Source organism: Pseudopipra pipra, chromosome 2 (genome assembly GCF_036250125.1).
Source record: "Pseudopipra pipra isolate bDixPip1 chromosome 2, bDixPip1.hap1, whole genome shotgun sequence".
Lineage (NCBI taxonomy): Eukaryota > Metazoa > Chordata > Aves > Passeriformes > Pipridae > Pseudopipra > Pseudopipra pipra.
The window spans coordinates 50201921-50228832 of record NC_087550.1 but is presented as its reverse complement, the minus strand read 5'-3'; the positions used below and the strand labels follow the sequence as shown (position 1 = coordinate 50228832).

Here is a 26912-nt window from a genome sequence, read left to right as displayed (position 1 = left end):
AGAAGTGGAGCAAAAGTCAACAGAAAATAAGCCTTATCTAATTCAAGGCTGGGACGAAGTACATTCCTCTGTCAGAGCACAGGAATAGGCACCTGTAAGAATTACAGACTGGGTCTTAGGTGCAGGGAACCAGAAGAAACATGTAGAAATCTGATAATCTGCTTATCGGTGAAACAAAGATATTCTTTCAAGGTGCAGATGGAGATACTGGATAAACCATGGGACAGGCAGTAAGCAGAACATCTTGTGAGACCAGAAACTTGCACAAAAGATGAAGGGACCAGGTTGGGTTGCATTTTCAAGCTTTGGTTGACAAGCAAGGATTTCATATGTTTTTCAAGTGAGCCAATAGAACTGAAGTATAGCAACGAAAAAAAAAAAAAAAAACAACACAAAAAAACCAGAAACAGAATTTTATTGAATTAACAACCTTGCAATGTGTACATTGTAATATGTCGAAATTCTTGAGCAGGAGTAAGAAAAATGAGTTACAAATATCTTCGCCCACAGAAGTCTCACTGAAAGTTTGTGGCATTCTTATAAGGCATTTAGGTGCTTTTGAAATTTCTTCCTAGGTAACATATGCCCAGCTAACAAAAATCAGACTCCAGTGATATGTCTAGGATCTCTCTGTTCTTTGAGTAAAATTCCAATAAAAAAAGTTGGCTTGATATTGTAACAGACATATTTCCTTGGTAGTACCACGGGACCCCAGACTAGCATATGATTTGACACACTTAGGGATCTATGATCCTTTTGGCAGTGCCACATTACCAGCTATCCTATAACCAGCAATCTGTTGAGTTCCATGAATGAAACCAACTTAGAGAAATGCAAAAAATTTTTTTAAAATGTCATGAACTTCATAGAAAGTTTAGGATGATGCACCTGAGATTTCATTTTACGACATTCTTGTGTGGTTATTTTCTGTAGGAGAGAGTGTCATCACCCTCAGGATTTTTCTTAAAATTGCTCCAAGTATGGGGTATTTTAAATCATAGTAAAAATAGAAATAGAGTTTTCTTCTCTATCCAAGTTTTTGTTCAAAGTAAAGCTCTTGCAAAACTCCTGCCCAGTTTTGAATTATATCAGAGCTAAGACTTTTACAGTGCAGCAAAGGGAAACCTCTTCTGAATTACCTTGGAGTTCTCCTAAAATAAATCAGACAGGACATTGAGGCCAATGTCTGCATTAGAAACGTTTTTCTTTCAGGAAATAACTTCAGTACAATCTCATCAAACTTTTGGATTATATTACTGGACTCTCCTTATCTGTGCTTTCTATGGATTCTGAAATTCTTTGGCATTTAGACTATCAATCCAATGCTTCAAAAATTGGATCTAGAATAGGTAACATTTTAGTGTCAAAGATTCAACAGCTCATTTATAAAATATATGCAGAGAAATTTTGTCTGGCCTTAATATAATCTTTGTGATGAAGTAGTTAGTAATATGGTATATAAACTACTGTAAGTTTTGCAGTTACTATTTATTGTTCCTATTCAAGCAGCATAATGGTGACATTTCAGTAGTTACATAATGATAATTTTTCACTGTGGTAAAAGTCTTCACAGTTAGTCTGGGGACTCATTTACTTAAATTAAAACGTGAAAAAAATCTGCTGAACCTGCCAAGAAACAACAGAACATAACACTGCAGCTTGTATGTGTTTCATTCTGTATGATGTACATCGCATATCAAGATCAAGAGAAAAGCACACAAAGCCAATAACTAGAAGAAAGAATACAAAGACTGCCTTTTACTAACATGCCTGACCAAAATCAGTGCCTGTACTGAAAGTGGAGCACCAAGTATTTGTGTAAATAAGGATCTAGACTCTCAAGAGTTCATCTCGAGCTGTACTTTCATCTGACGTACTATAAAGTTTGCCAAGATATTACAAATAACTGTAGATATAGATATGTGGGAAAAGATCATGTTTGGGAGATTGAAAGATTATTCTACTAAAAAAGATTACCCCAGGAAGATAAAAATACTCCAAAGACCCTAGGGTTTTTTAAAATAAAAGTTGCAATAATATCATGTATCTATTATGCAAGAGGGCTATCAAGATAGCCCTCTGTTTTATATTTTGTGTAGTATAGATCCTGTATTATCTTGATTTGTCCGAGCATGGTAAGAACTCAACAGTTTTAGCCTTATCTTGGGGAACATATAATGCGCTGAAGTTAAAAAACAATAAATCAAGGGGAAAGAAAAAAAAAGGAGAGGGAAAAAAAAAAGCTAAAAGAGAGAAACAGAATTAAAAAGTCTTAGTGGGAAACCCCCAGTATTCCAAGCAAGCGGAGACAAAATCAGTTCTTTCTGAAGTGAAGGCAAAAGTGCATTATACAAGTTCAGAAAATGCTTTTGAAACCAAATTTTCAGACATGACAAAGCCTGCATCTTGCATGTGAATGATAGACAGATAACTCTAAATTTGCCACTTCAGTGTTCTCATAGAAAACTTCAAGTAAAAGAATTTACCATGAATACAAACAAAAAAAAGAAAAAGCTAAAATGGTAAGAATTGCTCTAAGTTAGAATGTACACATTCACAGTTTTTATCTCAGATCACCTCTTGTTTGCAATGTTTCCACTTGAATATGAAGTTCTTAAGAAGATGAATTTAAGTTGCATTAAATCGAATGAAGATATCTTAGTTAAAAAAAAGACTAGACCTTCTTGATGGGTGTTTTTCTTATTTGGAAATTGCATTTAAATGTTTGCAAATGCTAAGGAGTGGTCACAAAGTGAGACACACAGCGTGTAATTCCAATGCAAATTAAAATAAATGTGTAAGAGCAGCATGTACGAGGTCGAAAACTACAAAATTAAGAGGAAAAATTTTGTTTATGTATCCAATTTAAAATTGGCAGTAATATACAAAAAAATAACCTTCTAGATACAGCATGGCAAATAAAAGCATTCCATTTTGCAAAGGAAGTATTTCATTTAAATTTGAGGTTACAGTTCAGAAACAAACCCCCCAAAGATCCAAAATTCTCCATGACAATGAACGATTCCTTAGCTTGGGTGTAATACATTAGGAGCCTCCAGCAGCTTGCTAGGTGGGCTACTAAGGAACTTGTATAGCCTAACTAGCAGGTAAAGGTATTTTCCCCAGAGGAAGGTTGTCAAAATTAAGCTATCTCTGAAAAACAATTCAAGTTTGATGAATTGACAAATATCAATTAAATTAAATCACTTATCACTTAGATTTCAGATGAAATTGCTATCACTTTGGCATTTTAAATTTTAAATTTAAACATATATTGGTTGGGCTGCAATTAGGTTGGTGTCTATTGTCTACCCAGTTTTTTTCTAGCAGGGCTAAACCATATATTGATCAGTTTATGCACATTGTCCCTCTAAGTGTTCTGCAGCCCATTTCCCCTTGTTGTTTTGGTTTGGTTTTTTTTTAAGAGTGGCAATATCAAACAGGACCATAGAGAAGTGAGCAGAGTCAGAGAGCAATTGGGACAGCTTCTCACTTTTTTAAGTTTCTTAAGACAAACTATTAAAATACAAACTATAATCCTTTCAACATTTATCCTGGAATGTCTGGATATAGCCCAAGTACATATAAAGCTTTCTTTGCAAGGATATCTAGAGATGACTACATTATAATGCATTTTAATAGGAAGATTTTGCTTATAATTGTTATTTTTAAGTCTCTTGCACTTCAAAATACACTTGTTTGAGGTACCTAACTGGATGAACTAGCTGAAATCCTAGTCCTCTTGAATTAGGCTAGGAATTGTTTGTTTTCAGTTATTTGCCAGAGTTATGTCAATAGATCCTTTTATTTGGATTACTGTGGTTGATGATATTTTTCCAAAATATGTCATATCACAGGGAACTGAAATATTTGTGAATAGAAGTATCACTGCTGATAATCATCTCACAGCAGGGTTTTTTTCCCTCTTTCTTATAAATTCTCTCAGGAGTTTCAAACAACAATGTCTTCCTGTTCTTTTTAATGACCATAACTTTTATAAATAAAGCTTACCAAATACCTTAACAAGGATAAATAGAATTATTGAATACTTTCAGTTATGTTACTTCACAAAAAGCTGGGTAAGTGCAAATAACACTAAAAAATATAATGTATATTAGAACTTGGAGTCAATAATGGTTAGGCTAAGTCTCTGCTTGATAAGTGAAATCCTGGGACAGGCTCAGGTTTTCACCTTCACCTGCCTCAGAACATCTTTAGTGCATTTGTGTTTTGAAGTACTGTATGTTATAAAAGTAGCTGCTACAGATCCCTCAGCCTGCCTCATTCCAGCAGAAGATATCTGAAGCAAGGGACAGGGAACATGCCTGAACTTCAAGGTTCTGGTAATAGTAGTTGTTGCTATTTAATGACCACCATAGTCTTACAGCAAGAGAGATTTTTCTGAGCTCTAGGCCTCATTTTCCAACCTATGTGTTATACTTCTACGGTATTAGCAACATGTTTACAAGCTCTGGGAATGCAGAAGCTATTCTTTTCCTTCAAGAACGATGCCTAAGGCTGCTTTATCAAAGCAGCTTTTCTTCAAAAATTGAGATCAAACTGATTTGTTTAATAGAATGCATTTTAGATTTTTTAACTGAACTGTCTTCTTCCCATGCTAAAAAGGACATGCTAAAATCTCTAATCACTATTCTGTTTCTGTTTATGATTTAAAAAGCCACAGAAGAGTCTTCATAAAGTAAGATTTCCAGGAGGAGCAAAATATTATGCAACCAATATTATGCATATATGCAGTCAATATTATTCAGTAATAATACATTTACTTCACAGTTCCTTTTTTTAATTTATTCTAGCAGGACAGGGCTTCAGCTATTTACAAATACCATGAATAGTTATAAATACCATGAATAGTTGAGTTTCTGAAAGTTGTTTTGATCACTCGCATGGCATTTATCTCTGTTTCTGACCTCTGAAAGATGAAATGTAGTTCAAATTCTGAAAACTTTAGGTAGATAACTAGCATTAATTATTAAAAATATAAGACTACATACTACATAAATTAGCAAGGGCTTAAGGACTCTTTGAATGCAGATAGATGATTATTCTTGTGCATTAAGTGATGATCTTAAATATAGCATTTAAATTCTACACAATTCCTTCAGCTTCTTAATTTCTATATTTGCCATGGATATTCTTGGCATTCAAAAGTAAAAGAAAGAGCATAAACTACAGCAGATTATTATAGCAGCACACCTGATACTGTGGCTTTTAGCTTAGGCAGGTAGCAGGACCATGTATTTCAGTTTATGAAACAAAAAGTGGTGGAAAAAACCCCCCAGGAACACAGAGAGGTGATTTGCAAGAAGTGTCATTAACAGAGCCTGAGTCTTGTTCAAATTTTATCTATAAGACTCTTTGCTTCTCCAAGTTGAAAGCTTTTGCCAGTTTTATCAGGGAAGGAGGAGTAAAATCTGACCTTTATAATTTAGGCAATTAACTTTCATCTAGATTTTAGATATTTAAATATCTATGGTTCATGATCATCCATGGGGCTTGGTGAAGTCGGCTTGCAGCTCTTACAATTTTCTTCCAGAGAAACAGGGGATGTAGGAGGAAGACAAGAAGGAGTGGGAGTGGAGATTGTGCAGAGTAGGTCTTGACTTAACACTAAGTTAAGACATCAGCAGAATATTATCTGGATCTTGGAGTTAGGGAAAGTATCCAGTTTCCACATTATAGAGAAAGAAGTCTCTCAAATGAAGTACATAAATTTCTTATACAGTCAGAGGAAAAGACATTGATGTCTTTGAAGAGCTCCAGAGGGACATCCCATCTGATTAAGTGCAGGCATTTAAGAGATTTAGACAATGAAAAGAAAAATGTGCCTCTTCACTCATCTTTCTCACTTCCAAAAAATTATACAAGGAGATTTATTTGTTGCTATGATCAGTGTCCTTATGTCATTTGGACAAGCTTTTTATAACTGAAATGCTGCAACTCATAAGCCCTTTCAAAACAGAGGAGACAAAACATTAAACCTGAACAACGTACATTTACTATAAATAATACCTGGAGACCAAGCATAATGATATTTCTGATTTCAATTGCATACTCAAACTTACTCCCACCTCCCTATAACTTTGGCCAATGCAAAACTTAAAAAATATAATTTATTGTTTGTGTTACACTGTATCTTTAGTTACAGAGATCTTTTGTTTACTTCCTCATTCCCAATGATTTCTTTTTCCTCAGAGAAGATTTTCAATAATACACTTATCTGCTGCAATTCTGTAACATAAAATAATTGTTTTCTTTTATGTGACTATTTTTAACCCACTACACTTCCCCCTGTCTGACATTCAAAAAGGGACTAACTACATCCCTGTCTTGATCCTTGCCCTCTAGAGACAGGTGTCCAATGGAATTCACTGCACTCATTGAGGCTCTGTAAGGAGCAACCTGGCAGGGCTGACACCTGTTAAAGAAGTTGTTAAAAAAAATCCTTTCCTGCTTATGAAAAAATAAAACAGCATGTGGGGTGAGTGACGCAAATCCTATAAAATCACTGAATAAGGTCTGGACAACCCACCACCTCCTTCATAATGTATTTTTCTTCAGTTACCATTTATGCTGGAAAAAAATGTCATTTTTAAAATCAAGTGTCTCAGGGTAGGAAGTGAAAATTTATTGTCCTACTGCTTCTACAGAATTCACCTAATCACCCCATGATGATTACTTCAGAAAAGTAAAGAATTGTTCTAAAATGTTTTTCAGATTTAAGATCACCACCCTGACATTCTGAAGAACTAATGCCTCCTACCTCACCCCTTTCACCACCGCCTGCTCCCCAACCCATTCCACACCTCTCACTGCTTTACACCATAGTCCAATCCTCTCCCATTCTTGCATTATCTCCAGCTTCCACTTCCCACTGTTTTCTCCACACCTGCCCATGTCTCCTCTACTTCCCTTCCCCCAGAATGTCCCCAACCCCTCTCCATGATTCTGGCAAGGGACAACAGGTGCTTTACCTATAGGTATCTTTCCACTGCCTGAACAATTAGCACACATACGCTCAGCAGCAGCTGCTTAGAAGCAATATGGGATGTTATGTCATCCTTACCTTATAGTGGGGCAGCATTTGAGTCTCTTGTGTCTATACAGTCACAAATTTTGATTAAACTTTGATCTCTTTGATTTCTTGCCATCTTTCAAACTGGCATGATGGTATCTGAACTTTCAAAAGTCATGGGAGACATGTCACAGCAGCTGAGCAACACAAAGCCAGAACCATATGACTTTGTCCTCTTAAAACACCAAGAGGAAAAAAAAAGAGAAAATATAAAAGAAGTACTTAGAGTATAACTAGTATAACTACTTTACCTATAAGTACCACTAAAATACAATGGAAGAGATTTGGAGGAAAATTTATATTTAGCGTGTTAATTAAAACTATAAATTCCAATCATGAAAAGTTAGGAAAGGTCTATTAGAAAAACTAAATGAAATTAAAAAACTAGAGCATCCTGAAGAAAAAATTAGAAAATTGATTTTAAAAAGCTATTTAAAAATGTTTTGATTGATGTGGAGTGATATGTTTCAGTTTTATTTATTAAGGAAGAATAGAAATTTGAGTATTATTTATTCTTATTTGTATTGAACTAAACAACAAAGGACCACAATTAAAATTGTTTCCCCACCATTAGGAGTGCTGTAATGTGATTCAAATTCATTCTTCAAAGCCTTGATTCTCTGTTCTATCAGTTTCTTCTGAGTGTCATGATGTCAAGATAGGAGGCTGATCCTCCACATCTGGATCTGATGCATTGCCAGGCTTCACTCTTGGTAATTAAAGGAACTGCAATTGCAGCCTGACTTTGGCTTCTAGCATCCAGGATTTCCATTCTTCCTCCCTACCCATATTCTCCCCTTTCATTCCTCCATAATGGACTTTGAAGAAAAACCTTTTGTATCACCAGAAAGATAAAACATGAGACTGTACAAATCTGCCTATTCAGGCTCATTTTAATATATCAAACCAAGTAAGTAAATCTTAAATGTTTTCAAAAATGCTTAATTTTAGACGTTCCTCTCCTGAGCTGTGTTGAAGTCTAGAAGTTCGAAAAATTTTCTCTTGTTTGGAGTCTCCTTTTGAGTTTAAATATCAGAACTGAGCTCAGGCTGTCTCACTGCTAACAAAAGTCATCAACGGACCAAAGACAAATTATGGCATAATCAAATGGTTCAAACACAAATGCTTTCAGAGTCGTGCACCTCTGACAGCCAGTGCTGCCTACCTTCGAGAATTTGGATAAGTTTTACATTGATAACTATCTGACATTGATAACGATCCATGGAGTTCCAATTATTCATAAAACTACTGAAATCAAGGCAATCTAATAATATCTCAAATTTGACATAATTTTATTCCTGAAGTCGGACAGAATTAGTCTTGACTAAGCACGACTTACTGACATCTGTCAGCTACAAGGGGCAGATTGACTGTGTAGAAAATTACAGATTTAATTTTCAGAAATGTGTGTAGCTATTTAGAGGTGCAGTTAGCCAATTTTAAGTGCAATATTTGCATGGCAGTAACTGTAGCCTTGAACACAAAAGCAGGAACTTCCACCAATGTGTGCAATTGTAGAAATATTTCCGAAAACATCTCCAGCAAGGGAGACTCCAGAACCTCTCTGGGCTCTGTTCCAGTGCATGGTCACCCGCACAGTAAAGAAGTTCTTCCTTGTGTCCACGTGGAACCTCCTGTGCATCAGTTTCTGCCGTGTCCTCTTGTCCTATTACTCAGCACCGCTGAGGAGAGCCTGGCTCTGTCTTCTTGACACCCTCTCTTTAGATATGCATAGACATTGATGAGGTCCCCTCTCAGGCGGCTCTTTGCAAGTCTGAACAAGCCCAGCTCTCTCATCCTTTCTTCACAAGAGAGATGCTCCAGTCCTTTGATCAACTTTGTAGCCCTCCTGGGCCTGCTCCGGGACCATCATGTCTCTCTTGTACTGAGGACACTAGAACTGGAAAATCTGATAGTGTTTTGATTACTTTTAAGCCTTGTCTACCCCTGCCTAGCTGTGCAGCCAAGGTATCAGCAGCAGGCTCCGCACGCCCAGCCACGGCATGGGGCAGGTCTGGCATATGGGGAAACTGAGGCAGGGCGCTAGGAAAGAGTCACTTTATGGAAGGGCAAAGACAGCCCCGGCTGTGACAGTTCTCATACCACGCGGGAGGCTCCCGGGGCCGGCTTGACGCAGGGCGAGCTCGGCGGCCCCTCACGGTCTAAGCAACCCGGCGGCCGCTCGCCCCCGCCCCTGGGGTCGGACGGACCGACCGCTCCCAAGGGCAGACGGGCGGCGGCTCCGGGCGCAGCCTCGCCCGCTGGGTGAGCCGGTCCCCGCCGGCTGCGGCCCCTCCCCTCACACCGCCCCTGCCACCGGACCGCTGGCACGGGGGCCCCGCGCGACGCCGGCCCGCCTCCCCGCGCGCTGCCCATCGCGCCCCCCGCCCGCAGGGCAGCGCTGCCCACCCGGGCCGCCAGGGGGCGCTCTCGGCCCACGCGGCGCCGCCCGCCAGGTGGCGCTGCCGCCCCGCGAGCCGCCGGCGGCCACCGCCCCCGCCCTCCCCTCGCGGCTCCAACCGGCGCGGTGACGTCACAGCGGCGTGAGCGGAAAGGGGGAGGGGTGCGGAGGGGTGAGTTGCGCGCGCACCTCAGGGCGCTGGCCCGAGCGCGTGCCCCGCCCCTCGCCATCCCCCGCGGCGGCGCGAGAGCCCCTGGAGGGGGCGGGAGCGAGGCCGGGGACGTTTGGCGGCCGCGCGCCGCCATTTTCGGCCGGGAGGGCGGGAAGGCTCGGCCTCCTCCCCCCTCAGCCGCCCCCACTCGGAGAGGCGCCGCCGCTCCCGCAGCCGCCGGTCCCGCAGCCGCCGCCTCCTCCTTTCCCTCACCCTTCCCCCGCTCCCGGCACGGCGGGGCGGGCGCCGGGCACGGGGGAGCCGCGAGGGGCGCGTGTGCCCCGGAAGGTGCCCTGAGCCCCCCGCGCCCCGCCTGCGCCCCGCCCGGCGGGACGTGCCGGCCCCCGCCTGTGTGTTGTGCCCTTGAGCACAAGGGTGTGGACACGATCCGTGGTTGTTTTCTTTGGTGGTTTGGTTTTGTTTTGTTTTGTGAAATAGTGCTACTCCCAAGAGAAGGATCGGGAAAAACAGCACTTTTTTGTAAAGTATGCTACTTTCAATTTATTTGGAGGGATTTGGGAGAAATCTGGTGACCTGCAGACCATAATGCTAGCAAGTCGTTTTTAGACTGAAGAAAGCCTTTCTTTGTTCTTTCTCCGCTGTATGACATTTGGAGGAAAAAGCCTTTGTGCAGCCTTTCGTGGGATGGTGCTGCTGTGTTGTGTCCCAGTCACAGGGAGGTTCCCTGCTGCTGCAGGAGCTGCTGTTGCAAAATCAAGTTTCTGACTCTTGATGTGGCATTAAGAGTGTGTCTGTCATAAGCCATGGCACCTCTCATTTGGTGTGATGATATCCAGCTCTTATAAGACCTACAAGTCCGTGTTATTTTGAGGCAAGCACAAGAAATTTAGTGGAATTATATTGATAATAATACTATAAAATGATACAATGGTTTGGGTTGAAAGGGACCTTAGAGATCATTTAGTTCCAACCCAGTTACTCTGGGCTGGGACACCCTTCACTAGACCAGGTTGCTCAAAGCTCCATCCAACCTGGTCTTGAACACTTCCAGGGATGGGGCATCCACAACTGCTCTGGGCAACTTGTTACAGTACCTCATCACCCTCACAGTAATAGGGGGAAACTCTTGTACACATTATACACAAGCTGTAACTTTTCATAATTTTTTTTTGTTATTTAACAGATAAGTGTAAATTGGCATGAATCTAAGTAATGTGAGCAAATATTTAAATGTTTTAACAATTATAGTTGCATTTATTTAAGAGAAGCAATTTTTATATTGTATAAATTTTTGAAAAAGTGTTACCAATATGAGCTATATAACATTACTTTTGTTGCTTTAGAAGTTTCAAGAGTTTCAGGAATGGTTAATAGAATCATAAATTTTAAAAATACATTCAAACATATCATTAAATACTTCTATCACAGCAAATCCATAGATGGAATCTAAATTGTTTTTGAATAATACTGAAGCCTAGTGGTTAAACCTGGATACTTGGGTGTCAGACTTCCAGTGGAGATCTGGGAATCATGCCTAATTACTTTTCTAGGCCTGGGATTAATGCCCTCTCTTCATTGTTAGCTTGATGAAAATTGGTTCAGGAGATAATTTAGAAGATTTACATTATTTCAATTACTCTCTATTCTCTTGTCCTCTCTTAAATTCATGTTCCATTCTTTGCCCCATCACCACCTATTTTTAGCCACTAAAAATATCATCCCTTCTTCCAGGCTTTCCCATCTTTGTCCTTAAGTATTCTTTAGTTCCAGAAGGTGCCTTTTGCTTATTATTTTCTCCGCTAAGATCGGATTTCTGTTTCCAAGTGGATTGCTAACAATGTATTTTCTCAATAGTGCATTGCAAGAACATGGGCAGGGAATAATGTCAGCTTTGACAGAACTCCACGAATGCTTGTAAATTTTGGAAAAAATATCCTTTTTATCCTCTTCAGTGAGATTTGGTTTTTTGTTTGGTAGCTTGTCATAAATATGATGACAGTATTACTGTCATTTTACCAGTTCCGTATTTATCAGTAGTGGTTTTCCAAGTTACCTTTTTCTGTGTAATGATGATACCAAAGCAGCAGCTTATTTGGAAAACAGTGAATAGTTGAAGTTCCATAGTACTTGGAGACAATCTCTAGTACCAGTTTTCTTGGGAATTCTTTCCATGTATGTATTTAAGATTCCAGTAAATGAAAACAAGGATGTTGGTATTTTAAGGAAAAAAGTGTTAAGGTTATAGTTATCTACATGGGGTTTTTAAACAAAAGTATTCTGGCACTTGGCGTTTCAATATAGGTTCTTTATTTACAACTAGAAATTTGCCAGATATATTACTAGACTGCTGTTTTTATCCTTTACCATCCTAATCTTTAGTATCTGCTCCAGAGTTCTTCAAGGAAGCACTGACACTGATATTTTTAGAAGAAATGACTCAGCTTGTATGTTGGATTGCCAGGGCAGCCCTGGCGCCAGCACATGGAAATGGATTCACAGCACTCTTTAAAGTGCCCACAGGCAGAGCACCAACTGCTGTCCCAGCGCGCTCTGACAGCTGTGACTGCTGGTATATGAAGGAAGCAGACAAATCCTTGCTTAATTCACCTGCTTAATTCACCTATTATATTAAATGAGGTTATTGCTTTACCAATAAATGCTGAACAAAACCCCTGATAACAGTGAAATAGGTCACCTGCGTGTGCTGTCCACAGACGTACCCTGACGAGGGGAGGAGGGCACTCACGTTGGCTCCTGTTGCTCAGGGTGGGATACCCTGCTCCAAACTGGGGCACGCCACGCAGCTTACTTCGTTCTGGGTCCAAGAGTAAGGCACAAGTGCTTCCTCTCCTGAGGCTCCAGTGCTTTATGCTGCAGATAAGCCTATCAGTGGCTTTTCCCTTAGCAATTTTAAAGGCTTGTCCCCAAAGTTTGCTTTAAGTTTCATAGGGTTTATGGCTGGGATCTCCTGAGTGTTACATGGATCACAAAATCATTTTCAGTTATATCGTCCTATTATTATCCATTTTATCTGTTGTTACTGCTCTATAGTTCATGTTTCTTTTCACTGCTGGTGTCCTCTTCCAAGTTTAGGGTCCTGACTTTGCTTCTTGCCAGGCCCATGTTCCTTGAGGTCACAAACTCAACAAAGGCATGGTCGCAACAGCCCAGACTGCCTCCAGTCTTAACCCCTTTAATCAGCAAATCCACATTTTTGAGCACCAGGTCCAGTAAGCCTTCTCATCTGGTTCTTATGTCTAATACCTGGCCCAGGACATTGTCCTTGATGTACTCCAGGAGTCTCCTGTATTTCTTATAGCCAGCTCTGTTGCTTTTCAGCAGATGTCCAGGTAGTTCAAGTCCTCCATCAGGATGAGAACTTGGGAGTGTGATACTTTTTGTACCTGAAGCAGGAGGCCTTGTCCTTGAGCTCCCCTGGTCAGACCCCTACCACCAGGTGTCTTTTTTTGGTCCTGTCCTTGGTTTTTACTCACAGGCTCTCAACCTCTTCATGGCTGTTTCTCAGAGGCAGCTTTTCACAATCTATCCCTTCTTTAACACAGAGCGCAACACCTCCGCCCCTCCTTCCCTTCATGTCTCTTCTGAAAAGTTTCTATCCTTTGATTGCAGTATTACAGTTTTGTCCCACCGTGTTTTCATGATAGGTCATAATTTTTTAATTGCACCACAGTTTCCAATTCCACTTGCTTGTTTCCCATGCTATAGCATTGGTGTAGAGGCACTTCATCTGGGCTGTGGGCTGCATCACGTTTTGGGTGAGCCCTCCCTAATACCTTTGGGACAATTTACTTGTTTTCTCAAGTGCTAGTATATCCTGGTGCTTCTCTGTCACTCAGAAGTACATTCCCTTCCCCTTAATATGTATAAGGTGCATTAGGCCAAGGGTGAAGCTGAGCCCAGGTTTTATACATCCTGGATAGCTCTAGCCTCAGTGTTTTCTGAAGAGGTAACTAAGAAAACAGATTAAGCTGTGTCCAATCTCAAGTCGTGCAACTAACCACACTGGGAAGAAGGATCTCTAAGTTACCTGTTCTGGTCTGTAACTTTTTGTGGATTTCATGGCATGAGTCCCCTCAGTCTCATGGAACCCATTCTGAAACCTAGCATTTAGTAGTCAGGAAGCACTGTCAGGAAATCCACTTCTATGAATGGGCAGAAGTTGGTTACATTTTCCAAGGGAGTCATAGAGTTAGTGGATTTTGAAGTTAGTAATTTTCTGTGAAGAAATTAAATGTGTCCTAATACCTGTGTGTGTAAACTATTTTGACATTCGTGGTCACTAACTGTGATGTGCAGATACAACCGCTGTTGCAGATGGTGCCAAACTGAATGCAGATTGATGGCATCAGGAATTGACTACTGCTTGGAGCAGGTGTTTGGGATACAAGAAGTGCAGTTCACTTCTTCCACCTCACAAGGTGGAAGTGGTAGAATAGATAAATGATAAGCTGGCATCTGCTCTGAAGCAGCTGAAGATGGGATAACCCAAGAGGATAACTCATGTGCTGAAATAGGAGCAGATGTCAATTAAGACAGCCTGTCTGGCCATTCGGGTTCTGCTTCTGTACCATGTGTCACCAGTACAGTCTTGTCAAACAGCCTCTTTGTGAAATTTGGTGTTGCTTGACATCATTATTTGTTAGAAGGTGGAGATGCTGTAGACATTATTAATCAGGAAAATGTAATCATTGGAGCAATCCTAAATTACACTTTGATGTTAAAACCAACTAGGTGCTGGTTTAAGTTGGTTTAGATGGGTGGGGGGGTTTGTGGCATTTTTTGGTGTTTGATTTTGGTGTTTGGTTTTTTTGGTTTTGGTGTTTTGTTTTTGTTTTTTTTTAATGAGAAGTCCAATACAAAACTATTTGCTTTTACTAGAAACAAAACAAAGCTGCAACAGAGTTTTCATACTAGGCTGTCTGGGCTACTACACATTAAAACTTCTGCAGTAATGTGCAACTATTTTCCGAAACCTTTTTGCCCCACACCTTTTCTTCAGTTAAAGTCCTCTCTTTTCCCCTTCCAATTTCTCTCTCTTGTCTTGGGTGAAGCACCATGCTGACACAGCTCATGGCTTTCAGTCCTAAGAACTGGCTCAGGTTTCTTCATCTGCTAAATATTTCCATAAACTAGTATTTGGAAGACTCCATTGATAAAAGGGCTCCTGTCCTGTCCTGCCTAGCTCAGAGCAATTATCCTAGAACTGATGCAGGAACTCTTGAAAAAGAGACAGGACTTCAGGTTTTTGTTTTCTTTTAAACAATGGACATTATCACTATGCAACACCAACGTGTTGATTGCAAATTAAAAGCCAAATTTATGATATCACTATCTGAAAGATTAAAAGCTATTATAAAAAGTAATGTAGTCTGTTTCTGAGCTGCTTTGACTTTGCCTTTGAAAAGTCAAAAAGTCAAATATATAAAATGCGGTAAGGGTTGTGTTACGTTATTTTTTCATGGTACCATCTCTTTGAGTTCCTTTTTCTCCCATGTTGTGTGCCTCTTAATCATTAAAAAACCCAAGCATGTATTCTTATTGTTCTATATTTTGAAGTTATCATTTCCACAGTATTTTTCTATATTGTACTCTTTATCATTCAAAGACATAGTGGTGTACTTAAAAACAGACACATAAAATTATAGAAATGCACAGTTGAGCTTAGTGAAAGAAAGTGAAGGCAGGTGTGTAAAGGGAAATTGAGAAAAGCCAGAAATAACCTTAAGTTCAAAAATCACTTTAATTTGCCCTAAAGCATCAAACACAGAGAAGGTTTCACCACATTCATACAGATATGGTTTGTGTCACTTCTGAAAACCTGTCTGAAGAAATCAGTAGCTTGAGGCAGCATGCCCTCAGGCGGGAAAGCACGAAGGAGAAAGTGACTGAACAGGAAGTAAAAACAGAGCTCCATACACAGATGTATTTAAGAAGAGTAAATGAAATAGGTCTGGGGGTAAAGGATTCATCCTGAAAATGGTCTTTCCTTTAAAACTGATTAACACATAACTTTATATTAGTATTTCTGTAGCTTTTCTTTTGGAAAACTGCTGAGGTCCTAACAGCCCATCTTAGGTGAACATTTTGGGGATCAGAAGGATCCAGGTTGCTCTGAATTTTATGTGATGTCCCCGAAGAGCTTTCATTTTCCAGCAACCTTGCTATGTGCATGGCTTTGCCTGCTGACTTGAGAGATTGAAGAGACTTTCTTGATAATTTCAGATATATAGCAATACAGTTCTTAGAAGCGGAAAGGTTGTTGACTGCTGAGTTTACTTACCTGCTTTCCAGGATAAAGGTGCCACAAATTAGTTGTCCGTCTAACAGTTCTGTAAGTATTTAAGGAACACTATGGTGGGATATGAAGGAAAATTCCCTTTGAAATATTTTATCTTCAATACAGAAGGCACACATAAATCTATTTTGAGAATAAAAGAGTCCTTTGTATTCTAAATTTTTTTTTTTTTTTAAGGATTTTGTACAGGGAATCAATCTGGCTTCCTCCCCCAGTCCCTGTAGGCAAAGCTCCCAGTGGCTGAGAGACCTTCTTTTTACACAGAGGTTCTTTTGAAAACAGAGGAGCCCCGTCAGTGCAGCAAGAGCAGAATATGATATTTGGTCTCTGAAATTGTTCCACATAATCATTATTTGCCAATCTAGGCTGTACATCTGAGAGAACTTTTATCTGAGCAGATTTAATAGAGAGGAGGGTTAAATAGCGCTGATATTTTTTATTTGGAGGTTACTGATTTATCACTCAGAGTTGTACAATACATTAATTATCAGAACAATTGGACCTATTGAAGGTTCTGAAGTGAAAGCCATAAATTATCAGATAAATTTAGAGTTGCGTAATTTTCTCATAGCCCTTCACGTGGGAAGCCTTTCTGCTTCCAGTATAGGATGAGGTCTGGCAGTGAGGTTAACCCTGACCCCTGAGTGTTCTATATGGACTTGTTCAATGCTGCTGCATTCTTTCAGTTTAAATTTAGATTTGCTGGCAGCTATTATGCCTTTTGCAATCAGCTTCATGAGCAAAACATTGAAACAAATATGCCTTTTATCACAGATGTTTTTGCTGAATAAGATTAGCGAAGAACACTTGAAAACTGAAAAACAGGGTGCAGAAGCCTTGATCCAAAAGGCACAAACATTCAAATGACTGGAATGTATTTTCTTCTCCATGTAAGAAAAGAGCAATTAAGTATTTGGATGATTGAGCACAATTTTGCCCCCTGTTTTATCTCTAATTTGTTATTGGTGGTAATGAAATTTCAGCTATGCAAGTGAATACAGAATAGGTATACATATGAATGTGTACACATAACAAAATCCTTAAGCTTGCCATTCTGAAATAGACTGTGGTTGCTGTAAGAAGTAGCAACCTACAACTAAGTTTTATGTCTGGCTGATTGCTAAATGTGTTTTAGTAAATCTTAAACAGTTGGGATAGTTCTTCTATACAGTAGCTATCTGAAGCACAATAACTGCTTGTGTAACTGCTTTAAGGAAGTGCGTATCACTTAATTTTATATTTCCCACTGACAGTGATGTTTCTGGGGGGTTTTCTTTGGTTTGTTTTGGAGTTTTTTATGTAATCTAGCCTGAATATATGGGACTTGAGAAATCCTTGTGGCAAAGGAGTTCACTTTCAAGGCCAATAGGTCAGTCTTTGGCTAATGTATGCCATGATCTTCATAGACAGTATTGCTCTACCTTGAAACATTTTTTTGTTGAGGAATTCTCCTGGCTCACTTTCTACTACTGCTCATTTGTCTAAGACAGAACAAGAGGAAATGGTCTCAAATTGCACCATGGGAGGAGTTTTAGATTGGATATTAGGAAAAATTTCTTCATCGAAAGGGTCATCAAGCAGTGGAACAGGCTGCCCAGGGAAGTGGTGAAGTCTCCATCCCTGGAGGTGTTTAAGATGTGGCACTGAGGGATGTGCTTTAGTGGTGGATTTGGTAGTGCTGAATTTGGCAGTACATTAATGGTTGGACTTGATCTTAAAGGTTGGACAGTGATCTTAAAGGTCTTTTCCAAACTGAATGATTCTGTGATTCTAACGTAGCATATAAAAAGTATTTCTGTAATGCACTTCTGTCTCTATGCTTTTCAGGTTCCTCAAAAGGTAACAGCATTCCTATGTGTTGCTGAATGGATATGGCTCCAACAAAGAAAGGAGACCTTGAGAATATATGGAAAGGAGTGTTCTCCCTGTAAACCTCATAGGGGAAAAAACAATGAATAAAGCAGGTCATGATTCTTAGATAATTTAGAGTGAGATTTTTTTCCTTCTGAAGGGCAAGACACAAAAGCTTCCAAAGATGCCCTGACCTACTGCCTCTGCAGTTGCTATGGGCAGGAAACACTGATACTCAGATCTTCTGAGCACTTTGATAGTGTCCAACCTAGTTACTGGGGCTGAACACTGGGGAGCTGTGTTTGTCATGAATGGATTAGGCAGAATTTATTCACTGGTTAGATGTCCTACTGTGCAGGCTGTGTATTTTTGAATGTAAGTAGCATCATGTTTTTGCTGTTTAGCAGGAATTTCAGGCAACCTTTGAAATATGTAGCCAATCAGCATTTGTTCCAAATGGTGCTTTTGTGCCAAATTTCCAATTAGTGAATGGCATTTGTTAACTAGACCCATTTGGCTTTTTCTTCAAGGATAATGAAATTCTATCTTATTCCTCATCCCCTTAATAGACACAATATAGAGTCTTACTGAACTAAAAAAAAAGAAGGCAGAACTGAATGGAGAATGCTAGGAGATTTATAGTTTGAGGAAACTTCTTAGGACTTGTATTTTTAAGAAATTACTGTGGTTTGAGTTCTGTTGCATTAAAACAAGACATTTATAAAAATAAGGGGATTTGGCTCATACAGATGTTTGGAAGAATATTAGTGAATGCTGGAGATATTGTTCCAGTAGGTAAATATTTGTCAAGATAAAGGTAAAATGTGCTTCCCTATGCATGGAGCTGTATTTTTTATTGTAATGCAATATCATATGTACTGTTACATGCATTTGGAATGTCTTAGAAGTAGAATGTTTAGTTTGTTTACAAATGAATGTCATAGACATATATCAGCATGCACGTTTCCTATGTAAAATCATCTCACTCAGAGTGGATTCAATGTGAAGAGGGTCTTTTGATACTCATTTTCTGTGGAATGTCCTGTATTTTACTTCCAAATGGTTGGGAAGACAATGGGAAGCAATCAAAGTATTTCTTTAAAAAAAATGAATAGCTACAGAGTTGAAATACAGCTTAGCACTTATAACAGCATTTCAGGAAAAATACTCAAAGGTTGTAAAAAATTGGGACATTCCAGATAAAGATTTGGAAAACTAAAAATTGGATAATTAATTTTCCGTGCTTTTAAACAATCCCTACTAAGATAATTCTAGCCCCTCTGAAGGGAACATGCACCTGTTTGTAATATGGGACTCAGTGTCTCATGATCTGGGGCCTTACTCTTAGTTTCTGTGGTGAAGACAAGCAGTTCCATCGGTAATAATATTATGTCACTGTAATACTGGAGTGAACCTCCTGGATTGTATTTGTAAAGGGTTTTTTCTATAATAGTGAACAAATTGAAAGTATCCTTCTGTCCCACTTGTTCCTTTATAAGGAAACAAATCACCATAAAGATTTATCAGATAAGAATAATAACCTAGGTTTTGAGGAGTGTTGGTATGATGCTTTTAGGATTATGGCAGGATGCAAATGCATTATTACTGTTTGTGTCCTCATGCTCACTATGGAATTGTCCTCTATGCAAAGATATGTATTGTTTGTGAAAGTAAGGAAGGTGACAGAGATGAAATATCTTCAGGACAGAGACTAATCTGGGGAGTAGTAGCTGCCTGTGATGACAGGGAGGTCAGTGTGACTGTTTTTTCCTAGTGGATCATTAGAAGTGATGTAAATAAGGAAAACAAAGCATAATGCAGCAGTGTGCACAGGGACTGCCATGGAAAGATGCTTAAGGACAGTCACTGGAAAGGACTTTGAGGAATAAGAAAAGTACTTTTGACAATTACACTATAACGGATTAAAGTTTTTGTAATACAGTGAAGCAGTTCAGATAAAAGGGGAAGATGCATCCAGGTGAAAAAGTGACCAGTAAAGCATTCCCACCATGAGGGCAGAAGAAAGCTGCAAGATTTGACAAGTCTGGAATTATACTAAGGAATATAATATAGTACACATGATGACCTTCAGTGTTCTGATTCTTATTGACAACAAGCAATCAGCGGAGAGATGCTAAAATAGTGGCTTAAGGAAGAGATGTTAAAGTTACTTTAGTTTTGATCTTGATTGTGCTTAGCTTGAGCTGGCAGTGGGTCACCTAGAATGAAGTGTTAGAAAGTCATTCAGATACACAGAAGTGGAGTGTGATCATTTGAGTATTAAGAACAGCTATGAATATGTGTCATCAAGATTGAAGTGATAATTGAAGCTTTCTAAATAGCAAAAAGTTACTTAAGGACAGGGAAAGAACTGGTAATCTTTTTCCTTGGGGGCTGGAAGAGAAAATGAGAGTCTTCAAGTTATAAACAGCTTGAATGTTTTAAGACTTCACGTATGTTTGATTTCTTTTAGGCCCAACCAGAAAAAGAATCTAAATGGACAGACTCTATGTCATGGCTTATGAAGAAACTGGAACAGTTGAACTTAGATATTGAAGAAGCTCTGAGTGGTGGCTCTTCTCCCTCCAGTACTCCTTCTTCTAAAAGGCACAAGCAACTGGTAAGAATATGTGCATGTCATATATGTTCTCTAACATTTAGCTGTAATGCTCCTCAAGCCATAGTTTTCAGATCTAGTTGTGTTTCTGAATAGGCTGAGAAGCTCAGGCTTAAAGGTGGTACTGTTTTCATTAGATAATAATGAAATCTCTAATTTCATTAGACAACTAATGGCCAAATGATCAGAAATGTGATAGGGTGAAACTTCTAAGATTTCTGTCAGTATGGCTTAAAGTCTTTAAACTTTTTTTTTTTTTGAGTATTTGCATTTGATAGTTTTTTCAGAATACTGTTGAAGTCCCAGTGCTAGCCTATTAATACTTATTATTTTTGTATTTATTTAAAGATATAACAGCCAGTGGGACACTATGTATCTTAATTAAGAGTTGAATTAGTATTTTTCTTTATTTATTTTATCTGAATATTTGGTTTAGATCTTCATTCCTCTATTTAAGAATATTTTGTGATGACAGGTGTCATCAATTGATGACAAACAGTTTCTTAAGCTTTTATTTTGAGGGCAAATAGGACTAAGGATATGATGATATTTTTTAGTAGTTTTTCAATAAGCAGGGGTTTTTATAGAAGCAAGTAACTGGAGAGTGAAGAGCATAAGTAGAAGTGTTTGTTCTCTGCTTCAGGCTATGATTCAAGTCAGTTCTTAAGATAGAGTTGTTTGGATTTGCAGCTCTGAATGTTAGTGTTGCCTTGAAATTCCTGAAAGGTGAGCTTTTCTGAATGTTTTTGCTGTCACTGTTGTTTCAATGTTTCTTCATTTTGTAAAAGTAAATTCTTAAAGTAAGTGTCTGTGTGGATCATCACAATGCAAATGTTCATGTCTCTCAAGGTGGGATGTAGAATCTTGCATCTTGGTATTGCACTTTGTAATATGTGTTTTCATATTCTACATATTCTACAGAGTTGGTAACCGAGTGGCCACGTCTCTCATTTCTTTCTTATTGTACATGTCAGCAAGTCAGAACCAGCTCTATCCAACTGAATTAATTTCATAATTAATTTGCCTATTAATCGACCATGTTCTGTCTTCTTGCAGGAGAATGCTCAATGTCTTCTGTCAAAATAGAATGACAATGTAGTCTGCTTTTGTGCCTGAAAGTAAAAGCCCAGCCATCAGAGTTTAAACACTTGTGAGACAGTCTGGTTTTGGCAACCAGTGATCCAAACGCATTATTTTATGGCTGTGCCTGTTCTACTAGGGCAAAAGCCATGGTTTAGTCAGGCATCATTCTTTTTCCATGATGACTTGAACATCATAGGATATGACTTCAAATCCACTGCTGGAGCATTAAATGAAGGGCATGTAGCATGTAGACAGCAGAAAAATAAATCCAAATAGATGACGTTTTCAAAGGCACTTTGATACATAAGAACAGCATCATCAAAAATGGTTGCATAGAGAATGCCACCACCAGCATCCCAGATGCTTACAGTTCTCTTACTGAAGACTGGTGGCAACACATCTTCTGAGCAGACGGCCAGGACTTCAGGCACAGCCTTCTTCCTCGGACATTCCCCCTGAAAGCCTGTGCTAGTGATGCAGAGGTGGTCATAAGCTTACTATGCTGATAAAACCTACCTCCAAGCCAGTCACACTGGTCCTGGCACACTTGTTTCCCTTACCAATAGTTGCATCTGTCTGGATAAATCCAGAAAGATTTCGAGGATGTTCCTAACACCCATGCCAAAATTACTGTTTTTCTTAATATGATAGTTGAACAGTTACAGTCTTGTTTACCATGCCACATCTTCTTCCCACTCTAAAGTAGGAGAGCTTTCTTCAACTAAAAAGTTGTCTGTGGACTGCCAAATGTGTGAATCAGCCACATTTTATTGTAGTCTTATTGGGCAAACTGGAAATTAACTTTAAACCTCCAAGAGCCAATTTCAATATGGAAGCTGGACAGGTCATTTAACACAAAGGTCTTTCTGATGAGACCAGCAAGATCAGAGCAAGAAAGGGTCTTGGACTATCATCTGTGGAACTGATAATGGGACACCATTTGCTGTCTTCTACAGAAGTATTTGTAGAACAAGGGAATCATCTGCCCTAATTTAAACATTTATGAATAATTTGCCTCAAAATGGGTGGACTTAGTCTTACTTATAGTCAAAGAAGAGAAATAGATCATCATAAATGTCTCCATAAATTCGCTGTGAAGAAACAGATATTATAGATCTCAGAATGACAGTTGCAGTGGAAAAAATAGCAAAGTCTTGTATTCATACAAGTTGTATGAGTAATTTATCTTCTATCAATTCATGCTATTTTGTCCATATTTCTTACTATAGCTTGTAATTTGTTCCACACAGATCAAATGTTTTAGTCTTGTCACTTACAATGAAACCAAATAGAAAAAAGGCCTATCTCAAACATATGTTTACTAGTAACTGTGTAAATATGGGTTCTGTAAAATGATGAAGCAGTTATGGGTCCTTTGTATGATTTTATCCTATTTTTATTATATAAACTGGGTACTGATGCAAGAAATTATGATTGAAAGTGGTTTGGGGTGAAGTGTTCAGAGATGTAAAGCCAACTTTGTAGACCCAAGATCTCCAAAGCAGGTGACTACTGTATAAATAGCAACATGGTTTGTTGGAGCTGCTGCTCTGAAAATTGGTCTCTCGAGGGTGTGGACAATTTTTAACAGATGATAAGAGTTTTTATTTCTCATGACAAATGCTGTGTCTTAGAAATACATTTTGTAATTTAATCACTAGGTTGAGCCAGTTAGTTTTCTACTGAAGGATTTTTTTATCTGTTCATGGAAGTAACTCTTTGATATTTTATTATTCTTTACATTATCCTGTTGTGATGGTAACTGTTGTTAATAATATTCATTTGAACAAAAATTTTACAGAAGAAGCCTAAATATTCTAATAAAAATTGGCTGGATGAATAAATATTATGGGACTTACTGGGTGAGAGTAGGGAGTCTTGCAGTATTTTGGTGAACAAATTTAAGGTGTTTTCTAAAACATAATAACTTTTAGATGAATGTTAAGAGGTGGTCTGTCTTTACATCTGTGTAAACCACGAGCTACTACTGGTCAATTTTTTGTTGGGAAAGTAGCACTGACTGGATTCCTCAGCATCTGACCTAAAAAAGATATTAAAAATCATCATCTATAACCAAATTATTTTCTGAAGCGTTCTCTCACCAGTGCAATAAATACATGATTAAAGTGCAAAAAACAGGACTGTCTCAATGTACTGACAGCAAAACTGCTAGTTCTGGAAAAACACATTTAATAGTACTGCTCTTCTAAAACCTCTACCTTTCCTATGAAAAAAAAAATCTTAGCAATATAGAAGGAGGCACTTTGTAAATGAAACATGAGATAAATCGCTCTTGGTGCACTTAGTGCATTTCCCTGTTGTTTAATGTATCCATTTCATTGCCACTTGATATGTTGTATTCAGTTTCAATACAGAAAAAGCAGATCTAGGGAATGAGAATCGTGATTTCAGTTTTAGCCCTTTATCATTTGTGGATAATGGCAGAGAAGTCCTGTTTGATTATAATTACCCCATCTTATATTAGAGATGTGACTGTCATCAAACAAAATCTTTTCTTTAACTTACACATTCTCTTAATTTTTTGCAGTAGTATATTATCTTCAAACTTTTCTTGGGCCGCATACTGATTCTTCTGTCACCTTTTAAAAGCCTCCACATTTTACATCCCTAAGAAATATACTAACTGGGAAGTAGGCAGTTGCTGTTAAAGACCAGCAGCAAATTTGTCCCCTTATGAAGGGGTACATCCAGAAAATGGGCTGATTTGAATGATTGTACTCAACAGCTCTGGACTGCTCTGCAGTGCACCCATGATCCTGTTTCCCTCATTGTTCCTAGTATGGATTCTGCTGCTGGATTGCAGCATGTATTGTTTCTTCCTCACTCAGTTATTCCTTTGAGGCGAACCAGGATACATGGGGGAATGTTGTGCAGTCGGTCCCTTCCTGGCATTGCATTCAGTGTGGGCCCAGAGTTAGGATGTGCATCTTTTAAAAAATGGTGTGGAAGTGGAGCAAACAAGTGAGATCTCTCCAAGTTTGGGGTGATAAGATGGTGATAAGTGGATTTGGAAAGTCCAGAGTTTGTAATTAGAAAATGGGAATTTGCTGAGTCTCTGTTTAAGATAGAAAAATAAACATGAAATAAAAAGTTTTAAATAATCTGAGTAAAACTATTTCTTTTTCTAGGAAGTGATTCCTTTCCCTGATGTTTAGGAAGGTGTACTATTGATTAGTTCTCCGATTATGTATACTAGCTGTTAAGGAAAGGACTTCATATAATATCTGGATGTCTACCTTTGCAAAAAGAAAAAATGATGCAGCAGGTGGTTTTAAGAAAAAAGATTGAGGTCAAATGTTTACATCAGAGAAAAAAAAGCTTTAAAAAGATAAAATTCCAACTTCTTATCTTAGAGTTTACATTAAAAATATTTATGACTTGCCTTTATTTATAGTGTTTTTTAAATTCTCTTACAGTACCCTGTTCAAGTAGAGACAGGCTTTTATGGAGATAATCATGAAAAGGGATCTTGGAAAAATAAAAGAGGAGACTACCAGGATCTAGACTGTTTACCTTACCCAGTGTCAACTGGAGCACGACCTAAGACTGATGTAAGTAGATACAGCATTATTTACAGCGTTTTCTGACTTGCAGGTTCAGTAACCTCAAAAGTTGCTATTTTTCATTAAAATTGTCTGTGCATTTATTTCTTCGAAGTAATTTGTTCTGTAGATGTTGCGCTACGTGGAGGAGTTAGGTTTGCAAAACAGGTACAGATAAAAGTTTAGTCAGACTTGAGTTAATGGGACATCAGGGCTGTGGGATTCATCTAATCTAATTTTAGACCACTAATGAAAACTTCTACATTTGAACTAGTCACTTGGATCACTCTTATAGTCACTTCTAAAGAGTAGTAGAAACAGGCACTTCTAAAGAGTAATTAATCTCATCTGGACAATGGATGTGATGGATTCCAGACATCAGAGCCACTACCACAGCTTTTTCTTCATTGCTTATTTTAGAAGTAGTCTCTTTGGATTTTTTCATTTGGCTGTTGATTATGCCTAATTCATGGTGAATTCCACACTACACCACACTGTCTACAAGCCTAAGTGTTCAGCTCTGGAGGTTTAGTTAAATCCTGTTTTTAACCAATAATAGAAATATTTATTTGGGTTTTTTTTTTTCAGAAGGTGATGCTGTAGCCCGCAGTCAAAGTCTGTTAAAATCCATCAGAGGGTTTTCTCAAAAGGCTTTGATTTACTTTCCCAACAATAGCTAAATGTAAGCTACTTTACGATCAGTGTCTTTGTTCCGAAATGCAGATGGTTTCCGCCTCTCAGGTTTTAAATTACTTGTGTGCTAGCAGTGCCCATGATCATCACACAACATGAAGAATGGCTGCACTGGATTGAATCAAAAGTACTTATAGCCCTGTATGCTTTTTTGGCAGTGGTCAGTGTTGGATATTCAAAAAAGAAGTGTAAGAACAGAGTAAGCAGATAGTAAGCCATCTCAGTTTCCTTTGAGGTATTTATCATGCAGGCACATTGAAGCCAGACACTGTCTTGCAGGTTTGTAATTAATAGGCCCTAATGGCCTTTTTTCGCCTCTACTTGTGTCTTTTGTATTAATTTGTTCTTTTGATATTCAAAATGTCTTGTAGAAATTAGTTCCAAAGTTCAGTTGTGGAGTATGTGATACAAAACCCTTTTCTTATTGTAAATTTGCTACTGAGGTATTATTTTGGCTGTAATTCTTGTACCAGCAAAAACGGAATCTTAGGAATCTTGTAGGAAGTAGTGAATACCTGTGGTTTGGGGTTTTTGGCTTTTCGTGTGATTGCACTGATTATTTAATTGTATTTTCCTGTTTATCTCACAATCGTTCAACATCATGAAGTCCTTTTGCAGCAATTGGCAGTCAGTTTTAGTTTTTATTAACCTCTGTAATTTAATATCATCAGAAACCTCTGTCCCTTTTTATTCCTCCGTTTTCCAGTTCATTTATGAGTATACTGAACATATATCTGTGAGACTGTTGGATAACATCCATCCACTGTAAAACAAACAATTCAATTATTCCTAACTCTTTTTTTTTTCATTTTAAGTTAGCAATGAAAATCCATTTTTATTTCCTGACATTTTTTTCATTGTTTCTCCTTGTTGGTATAGTTTGAGTCTGATAGTTAACTTCACCAGAAGCTTTTTGAAATGGAAGTATATTGTATCAGTCAAATCACCCATATCTGCATGATTATTCAAAGAACTTTGCCTCCAGAAGCCCTAATTATTCTTCCCAATTAATCTGTGTTACTATCTTTGTGTTTATTCTGTTCTTAGGCATACTTTCTGGTAATTTTCTGCCATGGATATCAGTCCTACTAGGATTTCTTCCACAAATAGCTTTAGAAGCATT

At 38.5% G+C, this 26912-nt stretch overlaps 1 protein-coding gene across 2 annotated transcripts in view; it reads left to right on the top strand.

The window, feature by feature from the left end:
* STARD13 (StAR related lipid transfer domain containing 13) overlaps positions 1-26912 on the top strand; it is a 292584-nt gene that overhangs the window by 52547 nt on the left and 213125 nt on the right. Inside the window, exons 1-3 of one of the 2 annotated variants that reach the window (XM_064645518.1) lie at positions 9824-10190; positions 20307-20453; positions 24971-25105. In XM_064645518.1, coding sequence (XP_064501588.1) covers positions 20343-20453; positions 24971-25105 — 246 coding nt within the window. In that variant the 5' untranslated portion in view covers positions 9824-10190; positions 20307-20342. Of the gene's footprint in view, positions 1-9823; positions 10191-20306; positions 20454-24970; positions 25106-26912 lie in introns of those variants that run through there. The other variant, XM_064645517.1, reaches the window with a different exon arrangement.